Source organism: Podarcis muralis, chromosome 4 (assembly GCF_964188315.1).
Source record: "Podarcis muralis chromosome 4, rPodMur119.hap1.1, whole genome shotgun sequence".
In the NCBI taxonomy this organism is placed as follows: domain Eukaryota; kingdom Metazoa; phylum Chordata; class Lepidosauria; order Squamata; family Lacertidae; genus Podarcis; species Podarcis muralis.
The window spans coordinates 65,010,381-65,023,665 of NC_135658.1; the positions used below are offsets into that span (position 1 = coordinate 65,010,381).

A 13,285-nucleotide genomic window follows, 5' to 3' on the forward strand; every position below is an offset into this window, starting at 1 on the left:
TCTATCAATTTTAAATTCTGGCAGACTGATGAATCCCTCTGCTTTTTCATCCTATGAAGATGAACAGATTAAAGAACAAGAGCAAAACCAGAAGCCAATCAAAAAGAAAACAAATACAAGCATACTGAACTATCTCTTGTCACAATATAACAATTTCTGATTTATTGCTTCATTAAAACCTCCACAAAAATTAATGGAAGCATCTTGCCAGAAAGGTGAAAACATCACTTTAAAAATAATTATTTTTAAGAACAACTTAAACTATGTCTTCAACCATTTCTCTTTGGGGGCAATTCACATTAACTTGGACAGTAGAAGCATACACAATTAACTTAAACATGCAGTTTTTAACAAAGAACATAGTATTAGAAGCACAATGCAATTTGGATCCACTAAAAGTCTGCAGCTGAAAGAACTGGTTGGTTAGTTTAAAACAATGGTCTGGTTCGTACAAAATGCTAAGCCAAACTATAGCCTAGCAAGAATGAACAAATGTGTGAGTATACAGAGTAAAAATTGTTACATTTGAACTGGGCCAAAAATGTGGAAATTTAGTTGCCTACTCTTGTTACTGTCATCTTGCTGTCTCTTCCTCGCTGTTTCCCTGGGGTTGCAAAAGCAGAACTTTGCAATAACAGCCAAAGCAACAATTTCCAGAATTCTATTGCTAGCATCTACACTTCAGATCTAGCATTTCTGTATCCCCTTTATTCTATTCCTTGCCTTTTCCCAGCCCTTCTGCCAATACTGCTCAGTCACATGTGCTTGCCAGTTCTATGTATACTTTTGCCCTGATCCTAATTTTCCTCCTTTTTTCAACTACGTATCTCCATGACCCAGAGTTTCCTCAGGACCTTAGGTCACTGCCAACTTTGTCTTACTTCAGTTAGTCATCCTGTATCTTAATCAACATCCTAACACTCTCCCCTCCTTCTCACTTCTCATCTTAACTGCTAAGAGCTCTTCAGAGCTCTCATTAATTCCTTCTTGTCTCAATTCTCTACCTCCCTAGCTCTTTTACTGAAGCCTCACTTTTCACCTACATTTCTATCAGATTCTTCTTTCTCAGTCAACTGCCTTCTTTACATCTTTTCTTCATCCTCCAGGAATCATTATATTGCCTGTTTCTTGTGACATCTTCCTCCATCCTAAGTTTTGTCCCATGTGGAGTTCTAATTCCAGTCAAACTAACAAAGCCTCTCCTCCTTCCGGAGGGGAGGGATTGTGACTGGGAGCCGTTCCGCCCCCTGCCATCATCGCTGGCGCGCCACGCCTCCCAGATGGGCACCCAATGGGGTGACAGTGCGGGGGCGTGGTCTAGCCGCTCAAATGCGGCCGCGCCAGTTCTCCCCGCCATTGCGCTCCGATTTTCCTCAAGTCACCCACCCACCACTCCCTTTAGTGCGTATCTTCTCGCTTGACCTTGCTATGGACCTATGGTTGGTTGCCCTGGTTGCCTAGGGGGCCTGGTAGGAGTTTTTTCCAAGTGGCAAATTGGCACCGGCCTCTTGGTTTTTTTCCGCCTACCTCGTAGCAATCGTCACAACTTTCTTGGTATTTGGTGGTTAGGCATTGGAATGTGTTGATGGTGTATGGAAGGGCAAGGTGTGGCCATTGCCTACCCCTTCACTTATGGGTATTCCGTTAAAGGAATCCGGTAGTCGTGGATCCTGTCCAATGCCCTGTGTGGTGGGGGGCCGTGGCACGACTCCCGGTGACATCAGGGGAGAGCTTATAGTTGTACTTGCATCAACAGGCTCCCCCTACTGGTGGTTAACCCTCATCAGACTCACCCCTCTCCGAGTGGATGGAGTCATATTTGCTGTTGTCCAATGCCTAAGCTGTTGTCCAATACCTCTCACTTGCTGTAATCAATAAAGTTGTGGCCTTTTCTAGCCCATTAACCTTATATACTGTGTCCACGTGTCTTTATTATTCCCAAGCAGGGGTCGGGTCCTCGAATCACAATACTCAATTTCCTCACAAAAGATGCACTACAAACTATTTAGGTCTTGCACAACTTTACATTCCACACCATCAAACCAGTTCCCACCAATCAATGTCAGAGATTGAGACATACAATACTGATACTGAACCCAAGGTAAGTGTAGGATTCACATTATATTGTATGAGAAATAAATGGAGCATGTAATGGGCTGCTGGTATCTGAAGCATTTCATTTATATGGGGAACTCCTGAAATTGTATGGCTTCTGAATCAGGGCCATAGCATCTGCTGATATAATTTTTCTGCATGGTGAATGTTTAGTGTATCCAAGCTATCTTTGTTTAAATGAAGAAGAAGAAAACCTATGTTACCAATATTTAGCATGGCTCTTGGAATCGCTAATTTAAAACATGGACAGGAGAGAGCTGTGCACAGTGTCAGAACTGCACTTTTTGTTTCCACTGCCGAAGGGAAAAGCCAATATTAAAGGTAGTTTGTCTCTCCAGTACAAACAGACAGTCAAAAACAAAACCCTACACATGTAATGACCAAATCAAGTTTGGGCAGTTATATATGGTTCTTCACCACATGCATATATCATGTTTTTGGACTGTAGCCATATTGTTCAGTGCAGTCACATCCGTCTGCAAGAAGAACACCAAACATGTCAGTTTCTTACCTCCTCATTGATATACCAGTAGAGAGAAGTATCCTTCAGGACAAACCAGTATTTCTTCCATTTTTGTGAGAAATAACTCTTGGCATCTTTCTTTTTCCAGAGCCAGCCTTCACAGTCTCCACGGCCAAGATCTTTACAAGAAATTCGCCTTTTACTCTTACTTGGTGCGAGACCTTAGAAGAACATGATGATGTCAGAGATGATTCATGTACCCATATAATACTTCTGTCCTGAGCTGGAATGCATTGTTGTGGTTCAGGTTTCTTTTGGGGTGGAACTTCTCTCCATCCATTCTAATATGTAGCTATGACTAAAGCATAATCTACTACTTAGATCAGGCATAGGCAAACTTGGCCCTCCAGATGTTTTGGAACTACAACTCCCATCATCCCTAGCTAACAGGACCAGTGGTCAGGGATGGTGGGAATTGTAGCCTGAAAACATCTGGAGGGCTGAGTTTGCCTATGCCTGACTTAGATGGAAAACAGAGTTAAGGCCTAGTTAAGGTCATACAATTCTCATAGGAGATGCCCTGGCTTAAGGTCATTAAGACCACTGGAGGAAATGGCAACATGCGCTGAGAAAATGATGAATGTTTCATAGAATCATAGCATTCGGAAGGGACCATGAGGTCCAACCCATGCAATGCAGTAATCTTTTGCCCAACGTGGGGCTTGAACCCAAGATCCTGAGATTAAAAGACTCACGCTCTACCAACTGAGCTATCCCAGCAGCACATAGCAGCATTGTTACAAAATTGGAGTGTGTCTGTTTTAGAATTGTCATGTTTAAAATATATGTAGACAAAAATGTTTATGTTTAATTTTTCACCAGACCTATACGGTAAAAACTGTTTACATAATAGTTACCTTTGTTCTTCTTTTTAGACTTATGCTGTAGAGAGGATTGTTGAAATGTCTAAGAAAAACACACACAATAGTTTGGTTAATGTGTGCCAATTGTACCACAGTACTTCATGTACAACAACACAAACCATAGACTAGAAGTTCTCTTAAACTGCATCCTGCAAGCTCTGTTCAGATGGAATGCATTATGGAATGGCTGATAAGTGCACTTGGCCCTGCAGTTAATTTACTTTTCCCTAACAATTGAGATGGAGGTTGTTTTGACCAGGGTCAGATTTCTCAAAACAGAGTAATTACCAAGTTTTGATTTGCCCAGTTAGTAATTGTGTGATTTATATATTTTTTTGAAAGTAAATTGCAGGCATAGGGCACCTGATATGGACTGGGATGAATTACCGTACCTTGTTTTTTGTTGTTTGGACATTATTACCCCACTCAGACTGTCCTTAAAAACATCTGCTACACAAAACCCTATTCCCACCTCTGCTTTCCCTGAGTAGCTCAATGGCACCACCAAACAATGTTATCTGTGAAACCTACAGACACAGTTGAGCTCAGAAAGCATAACTGGCACAGAAAGTCAAGACCTTGGCTGATGGTTGTGATAGGCATTTTTCAGTAGTTTTCTCTATGAATATGCCTCCATAGCAACTTGTGGCTGTGGGAAAAGAGCTCATAACAACTGAAAGGAATTGCAAAGGTATTCAATGAAAGCAGTGGTGTGGGGTGGAATGGACAGCCAAGGTATGTTGGAGATACTACTATCAGGACTTCAAGAAACTGGAAAAGTGGAAATATCAAGCAGCATATGCAGCAATGGATGATAACAAGTTTCAAGAACTTAAAACACCTACTTAAAATCTGTTTTGCTGCATTTTCAACAGTTCTACAATTACTGGTTTTGTTCAATATGACAAATCATTACATCAAAAGCATGTTTACTGAATATAAGGATTGCATTGGCCCAATATTAAAGAAAGAGCTCTTTTGACTTTTCAGTGTTTGCGGCTCTAATAGATGCTTTCACTTCATGGACTGAGGAGCACCAATGCTCCATCAACAAGTTAACAAGGCATTTCTGGTCCAATTATGAAAAAACATACAATTTCCCATGTGTACACTACTACACACACACACAGCAACTTCCAAATCTAATCAATCCTCTTTGTTAATTCTTCAAAAGTATACAGTAGAAGATGACAATTATCTCTGTGAACTTTCCTCTTTAACTAAATGGAAAGTAATGGCAATTGTGAGAAGGTTCGGGTATGTCTGCCTAGCCATGTTAACTCAGAAGACTAGAGACTAATAGTTCAATAGGACAATTTCACGACAGCATTATCACCAGAATTCAACAGTTTCATGTTAATGGACTTTGAAGGTCCAAGTTGTTTATGCCCTGTCCCTTCAAGTCATTCATTCATTCAGTCATTTTCTATACTGCTCTTCACTTGAGGATCACAGGGCAGCTGACAATATAAAAACACATAACATAATAAAAGAAAGAAAAACCCAGGTTAAAAGGCTGTAATTAATCAAAAGTCTGGGAGAAGAAGAATGCTCTTGCCAACTGAGATGGATCTAGAAAATTATATCCCTCCAAGACCATAAGCTCAAGAACGTTGCCCAAGAAAGGGAGAGTACCCAAATGAGCACAGCTGAGTGAGACCAACTCCACCCTGCTCACTCACCCAGTGACACAGGCCAGTGATAAAGTGATACAGATCAGCCTCATCATCCATAATCAACTCATTGGTGAGGGAGCTCTTATTTAGAGCTAACCTGGTATTCAGCAACAGCAGCTGCAGACTCGATGGCTGGCTGGTAGGACAAATGCAATTGTTCAGGTTGGAGGAGGGGCTGGCACATGGCATAGTCACTAATTGCCTGTGCTAGGTGCCCCTTACCTTGCCTTCCCCACCTCCCACACCGTATCTCTTCCTACCCTGAACCACTATGATGGGGACCCCGATGCCCTCTCCAGCTCCTCCCCTCCCCTCCCTCAGTAAAAACAACCCCCCCAAAAAACAACCCCCCACAAATTAAGAGCAGTTGAAATAATTAAAAACAGAACAATTATAGCAGCATGGGCCCTGTCTGCCAGAATTTAGACATAATATCAGTCCAATATATTGTTAATGAGGTGTGCTCCTGCATAGGTCCCCCTTGCCTTTCTTTATACTGATATTTTGTCTAAATTCTTCAGTGTCTAAATGGCTTCAGTGCTTCGATTCAGACTCTTGTTTGACTGATGTGTACAATTCAGGAAAATAAACAAGGATCACCTATTTAATTTCATTACTTTTAAAGACCAAAATAGCAAAAATTGTTTGTATCAAATTTTGTATTTACAGGAAAATTTACAATAGCTTAGACTATCAATAAAAAAAAATCTTAAGTAGATAATTTATATTTTTAAAGATAGCACTAATACAAATTATTTTATGAAGCAGCTGTTTCCTTGTTGCAAAACATTTAACTAAGCTCCAAGAAAGACAGCCATCACATCCAAAACAAAAAATGAAATCCATGTCTTAAATGGATGCAATTGATTAAGATATGCAAAACCATTCATCTTGCTTTGCTTTGTGCATATAGGCAAACAGATGTCACAAAAAGAAAAAGCAATTTTTGTTCATATATCCTGGATCATCCTGGATGACTCTGATGACAGTCCATAGATTTGTTCTGTATTATTAAAATATATGACAATAAATTTATCATGTGAGAAAATTCCCCACAACTGTACATGAATCAATTCATTATGAAAATAAAATACAAGAATATCCACAGGCCCTAGGGATTCTGTTAATTCACATGTACCATGAATTGGGTTCCTATAATACTTTAAGTTATTTCAGTCACCCAGGCTTCAAGGGAAGCAATAAAATGAGTTTGCTGGAATAAAAGCAGGTCATTGGTTTTAAATTGGGCTCAGTGGAGAATCATCTGCTTTGACAACACTCAATGACAACAGAAACTGGGACACAGCCAGAAACACAAAGTCCCACAAAGACTGGATGTCTTTAAATCCATTTGCCAGTTCACAAAAAAAAAAAAAGGGGGGGGTAAGAGAGCACTGGGGGTGGGGAAGTATTGGCTTTCCCCTCACTTTGCAGGATTTTAATGGTCTTTTAATAGTTCTTTTTTGAGTGGTTACCTAAATTCATTACTTTCAATTCAAAATAAAATTGGTGACTATATTTTCTAATCTTTCCACAGTAGTTATGAAAACAACAGGGATCATATGAATATGACTGCATGATTTACATTTTAATTCTATTTTTATCTAATTGAATTTGCAAAAAAGAAGGTGTATATAGCAATGAGCTCCAGCTTCTTATCCTCATCATTCAATACAACTGAAGGGCAAATTACACTTAACTGCCAGGCTTCTTTGCTTCATTTCTTACCAAAAATTTAAAAAACAACCAATGGTCATGTGTCAGTCACTCAACAACAGCATCAACATAGAGTGAAGTATTTTGTAATTTTACTCACGTGATATAAAGATGTTTCAGGCCCAGGTGTGCTCATGCTGTCTTGCCTTAATGAATCCATTTGTAAACTAGGTAGCAGAGAATAATGACTAGGACTGTTGCTTTTATCTCCCCTCTTTTTAGATTTTTTGCCTGTGTCCTTTTTGCTGTTTCTTTGAAACATGTAATCCTCTTGAGCTATTTTTTCATTGCTCATATACCGAAGTAATGAATTTTCTAGGTAGAAATTGGAAAGGTTATACTGAAAACCAGTTCTTAATTGTCCAGCTGTTCAGGACATATTTTGCTGGAATCAGGACAACCTGCCTTCAAACCTGTCTTTCATTAGACTGAAAGACACAATAATGCTGAAATTCTATGTTTAATACCATAAAATCCAGTAAATAATGGTGCACAGTGTACGTATTGGTTTTATTATTTTATCACAATATTACACAATATTAGGGTTCAGTAGTTTAGAACATCTACAAAGGGCAACTGAGTACCCTATTCTGAAAACTATCTTCTGTTTAACACAAACACTTATATTGCATCATTGGCTCGTGCTAACTCTCATTATCTATGGATAAATCCACTTGTAGCTTTGGCTAGAACATAAAGTTAGCTATATGTTAGCTTCACTCTATAATCTCTTCCTGCTGTTATTTAGTTATTCATCCATAAAAATGCAGAATTTTACCACATAACTGAAATCCACAAAAAAGAAAAGGTTAATCTTACATTGCAATAAACACCTATAGCAATTCAGCACAACCTTGCATCTTACTTTGGAGTGATAGTATTCCAGTGCACCACAAACTGCTATGCCTTCCACTACAGTGGTACCTCGGGTTACATACGCTTCAAGTTACATATGCTTCAGGTTACAGACTCCGCTAACCCAGAAATAGTACCTCGGGTTAAGAACTTTGCTTCAGGATGAGAACAGAAATCGCGAGGCAGCAGCAGGAGGCTCCATTAGCTAAAGTGGTGCTTCAGGTTAAGAACAGTTTCAGGTTAAGAATGGACCTCCGGAATGAATTAAGCACATAACCAGAGATACCACTGTATTACATGCCTCCAATGCTGCTACTCCTTTTAACACAGACTTTTCAGACCAAACCTTCCTATAATTTTTTCCTATAGAATAGACTACGGGAATCTGACTGTAATGTTAAATGAAAGCTGATTTTGTTCCTTAACCGAGCTCTGCAAACAATTCAATAAAAATGTTTGGAGAATCATAGAAACTATACTGTATATTCTGCTTTGCTTGAATAACGTTTCTTATTTTCATTCAAACTTTTAAAATAACTTTATATTATCATCAACTATGAGAAAAAGGGGGAATTATATAGTACCATCTATTTGCTAACTTCATGGGGTGACTGTCAGTGCTTATGTATACCATTCAGGACTCAAGGGAGCCCTAATGTTTGCAGATCTGTGTATTCTTTTTAAAAAGAAAAGGAAGGAGAAGGGTCTCTAAAACAGGGGAATGCACACTGCCTTTATGCAGTCAGGTGCAAACTAGAGGAGGAGAGAAATAAACAGAAGCTGTAGATCTGATCTGATCTCCTCATCTCACCCTGAACTTCTTTTCTCCCCTCATTGCACCACTACAGCTTTCTCATCTCTATTAGGAAGCTTCTGCCAGCCCACCTAAGCATCCTCCTCCTACTCAGGGCCAGCCAGTAGCCGACATTATCCTTGCCTTCAAGGGCTCTTAGGCTGCAAGCTTATCCAAGCTTACCTGGAGTATGTGTCACTGAACTAAAACGAATATGAAGAATATGTATTATCAAGATGAATTCTATAACATCTCATATATTCTCACAAGAGTATTTGTGAAATAATAATAACATTGAAATAATAAGATTTTAAATTATGTTGTTCAAATATGTGTGGGGAAATTCCTCAAAAGCTAGGGCTGAGTTTCAATTACTTCCCTGCTGCTTCACTCTGGGAATCAAATTGCAATAGTATCATGAATGGTCTTATAAAATCGAGAAGAAGTTGGCAATTTGTTCTTAACTGCCAATTTGTGACACTGGTAATGAACCATTAACAAGAATCCTCAAACATTAACCACATAACCTGCATTGTGTAGAATGATCTGGAATAATAAGGACAGTTTACATTTTAATAACTTCTATAAATATATTCAATAATTTCTATAAATGTATATTAAAACACAATTAAATGTACAATTTGTGTCTGAGGTCACTTACCTCTCCTGCTATCTCTTTTTGTCTTGGTGGGATCTTCATAATCCCCTACCCAGTTATATTCTACTGGCATAGATATAGGTCTTAGCTTGCCTGCAACAAAATATATAAAAGTGTTTGACTTCAAAATAATTGTAACGAAGTTACAAGATTAGATTAATGTATCTACACTTTCTTCATGTGATACGAAAGTAATTTATCATGAGTAGGCTTCTTGTAACTTAATGGTTTTGGAATTATTTTCCTATGTGCATACAAGAAAAAAAGTTTCCCCCTCTAAATAGACCCATCAATCTGAATTCTTCTAAAATATTGTTAACCTGATCTAACTCTTCACATTATAATAACTAACATTAGGGTAATCATAAAATGATTTAGCATTCAATAAAACTTGCCATATGCATACATCCGCAGGATTTACTGTGTAAGCTCTCCAATGAAAGCAAAAGATTGTGTCTTTTCCAGCAATAAATTAGATACAAAATGGCAGTAGGAGTAACCCAATGTCCTGGAAAAATTACTGCGGAATATCATGTTTAAAAAGGCTGAATAATTGATCACCAACAGTATCTATAACACGGAAAGCCCTAATTCAGTCTGTAAGACTGAACAATTGTATGTGAGATTCTGTGGACAGACATACAATATGGCGGAGACTGCATACATATGGTTCAGTATTAGCCTCTATGTCCATGTGAGGTCTATATGCACAAGAACCATTATTTAAGCAAACATGGTGTCTTCAAAAAGAACTGCTGATATTCTTTATATCAATTAGCCTATCCCTAGGCCTCATGTGGAAACATAAGTTTATAGAACTGATGATGCCATGGCTACAACAGGCAACAATTTGAGAAAAGCAGGGCTGACCTTCTAAGATGAAAGTGGAAGGCAAAGAGATAGCCAAGATTTAAAGTAATCAGGAATAAGATGGGAGAGTAATGTACATTTTAGGTTATATAAATATGACCGCAAAACTTATTTTCTTTTCAGTCTGGCAGCAATTTTATTTTTAAATTTGTATCTGCATTTAAAATTAATACAAAACTTTCTATGCAAATAAGAAAAGACTTCCAGCTTTTTATAAAGCTAAAGGACCATATTAGCTTTATTGTTGTGGAAACTGTAAATAACAGCTGCCACAATTCTTTATGTGTGTTCCAGGTAAAAACTGACAGATTATCAGATATTGTAGTATTCCTTCAATCTAATTATCTGTGCTCTAGACTTAAAGGAGTCACATTTAAAAGTCAAGTGAATTAAAAAGTGATTTTGCTTTCAGTTTTGCCATTTCAGAATTGAAGATTAAATTGTGGTGCACTGAAAATGGAAAAAAACAATGAAACAAAGCTTTTACTTAAATAACAGCTATATAGATAAAATGGTATCATTCAAGGAAAGAAGAGAAGTCTGAAAGGGTAATTTATAGAGCTAAACCAAGGCTCAAACACTTTTCAGACAGATTCAGGATTTATATAGCATGACATTTTCAGCCAAGAAAATTGTCCACACAAGTTAGACTTTAATATTACACAGTGAAAGCTTAAACAATGATTTTAAATCTATGGTAGGCTCACAAACAGCAAGTTAAGAATCTGACAGCCAGAGAGGGGAGAGGAGCAGGCAGAAGAAGAGGGAAAAGGAGAAGCTAAAGCTTTATAAAACAATAAACACAATGAAGAGATAACAGCAAAAAGATTCACCATCTGTGCAAGTTCAGGACTAAAATAAATCAGTATTTATCATTAATTATTTGCAGGGTGCAGAATTAGCTATGAAGTTAATTAGCACAGACACAGTACTAGCACAGGTGTCTTTAAAAAGCCACAAATACACTGAAACAATATTTTATCAATGACTATTAGTCATGGAAGCAGCAAATGAACCTCCATGTTCTGAGGCAGTTAGTGAAGTTCAGGGGTGAATACTGATGCGAATGCAGTCTGAAGAGCACCATGTAAACCCAGGAGAGAGGCCTGTGTGTACATGGTATTTGCATGAAAATTATGAACAAGTACAAAAAAACACCCTGTACAAAATAATCAAGAGGACCAAAAACCAAAATCAAAATAGAAAAGTGGGCATGTGTATGTGTGGAACAGAAGGGATGGGAGAAGAATCAGGAAAGAAAAGAGGAGGTGAAGAAGCTGATCTGCAAAGTAGGCTGAGGCTCATAGCATGAGCCTTGTATTGACTGTTAAGGCTAAATGACTGTGCTGGCTCTTGGCTACTTCAGGAGGGGTTGAATAACTGTCTTGTGAAAGCCAGGGCTGGATGTAATACACAATGCAGCAAAGCACAGCATAATGTGAGAAGAAATATGTGGTGCATGAACTCTAATGGATACAAACAAATGTATGTTCCAGGACAAAACTATATAAGAGCCATGAAGGATTATGTTTTCATTATAAGGGAGTACCGTACCATAGGTTGGAGTGCTCTCTCTCCTTCCAGAGCTACTTGTTCTTCCCTTTTCATATTCATAACAGTATAAAACAGCATCTTCTTCAACCACATTAAAACGCTTTCGGTATTCTTGGTCCAGAAAGGAATTTGGAGATTCAGATCCCTTGTGCACTGGTTTTCCCACTAAGTGTCTTCCGATATCGTCACATGGAAGATTCCCCTTTTCATCCCTTTGAGGGGAAAAATAAATTTGGATGCATTCTGATAGCCATGTGAAGGAGGAAAGTAAGTAGCACTGTGCATAATGGTGGTTTTGCCTACCTCATGGCAATTGTCACAACTTAGTTAAGCATTGGGACAGTCTTAGTCTTGGATGGAGGAACGGTTGTAGTCTCCACTTGCCCCTTTAATGCTAGGGCATGCTGTTAAAGGGATCAGGGGGGAGTTGCTTATGTCCTTATTATCATTATTATTATGTCCAGTTGGGGGCCAGGACTGATAGCACTCCCCCAGACAGTGATTCCTGTGGAGCTCCCCCTATTTGATGTAAGACTTAGGAACCCCCGTGGCCGGATTGACCTGGCGTCACTTCTGGCAGATGAGCCAGAAGTAATGCCTAAGCCTCAAGTCTAAGGCAAACCTTTTTCATCTGTATTCAAAAAGTTGTGGCCTGTTTCTATCCAAAATGCCAGTCTATGGTGTCCTTTATTTTACTTGGAGGGTCAGGGGCAGAAGAGGCCTAGCACCTTGGCCTGCAAACAATAGCTGCTATAATTTGTACAAAATCAAGTGGCAGAATTCTAAACTATATGAGAAATCTATTCAACACTAACATGAACGATCTGAGTATCCAGTAGCAAGGAAATATTGCTATACTCCTCTGACTCTCTGAAACTCCATTTTCTGTATGGGTCCCCCCCCCCCCCAAAACTGTAAGGACAGGAAACAGTGTCACTGAAAATGGGTGAGATTTCTTCTTCCATCGGTAACTTTCCCTGTAAAGGCTATATGAATCACACACAGACTGCCATGTCTATGGGTGGGTGACAGCTGGTCTGTGAATCTTGGTTTGTGGATCTCCTCTTTATATTGCCAAGTTTGCAATCTGGTAGCAGAAGTTTGCAATTTCACACACACACACACACACACACACACACACCCTGCTTCCCAAAAAAGGATGCAGTTTCACTTTGTTATGAGAGCGATTTCAAATTATCAGGAAGACCGACGATGACAATTCACCTGGGAATATAAGGCTCTGCTGGAGGAGGAGGTATGTAGAGGTCCTGAAGTGCTGAACTGTCTCTCTTGGTCGGTGTGCTTATAGTACTGGATGGTGTTGCCACACTGCTTGTAGGACTTCTAGGTACAAGAGGCTGGTTAAAACAAAATATAAAGAATTAAATGAATACATGATTATCACTGAATCACTTTCATGTTTTTATTATCACAGTAATTTAAATCTAAATGTTTATGCACCAGAAAATGCAATGTTTGCAGAGCTGACCTCTTTGTGAGTTGCATGGATAAAAGTATTCTATGTCATCCAGGGAATATATACTGGTGACATTACAAGGATTGTTTCAATCCACCCCTTTCCCCAACTACTAGGTGCCTACATATTGCAAATTTCCTAAGCTACAACATAGACAAATCATTTTCCTAGAGTTTAATATAAAT

The 13,285-nt window shown here is 38.8% G+C and overlaps 1 protein-coding gene and 1 non-coding gene across 11 annotated transcripts in view; both read right to left on the reverse strand.

Annotated features, from left to right (window-relative positions):
- Positions 1-13,285, reverse strand: part of CNKSR2 (connector enhancer of kinase suppressor of Ras 2) — a 131,268-nt gene that overhangs the window by 41,333 nt on the left and 76,650 nt on the right. For all 10 annotated transcript variants that reach the window (XR_013392625.1, XR_013392626.1, XM_028727518.2 and 7 more), the window contains 7 exons: positions 12,848-12,981; positions 11,624-11,835; positions 9,203-9,292; positions 6,994-7,208; positions 3,496-3,544; positions 2,627-2,799; positions 1-51 (listed from right to left, as the gene is read on the reverse strand). The exon at positions 1-51 is cut by the window's left edge and continues 23 nt beyond it. Coding sequence is in view for 8 of the 10 variants with exons in the window: in XM_028727518.2 (XP_028583351.2) it covers positions 1-51; positions 2,627-2,799; positions 3,496-3,544; positions 6,994-7,208; positions 9,203-9,292; positions 11,624-11,835; positions 12,848-12,981 (924 nt within the window). In the remaining 2 variants the exon portion in view is untranslated. The remainder of the gene's footprint in view (positions 52-2,626; positions 2,800-3,495; positions 3,545-6,993; positions 7,209-9,202; positions 9,293-11,623; positions 11,836-12,847; positions 12,982-13,285) is intronic.
- Positions 3,285-3,359, reverse strand: TRNAK-UUU (transfer RNA lysine (anticodon UUU)). The gene has a single exon. It is a non-coding gene; the product is annotated as a tRNA-Lys (tRNA).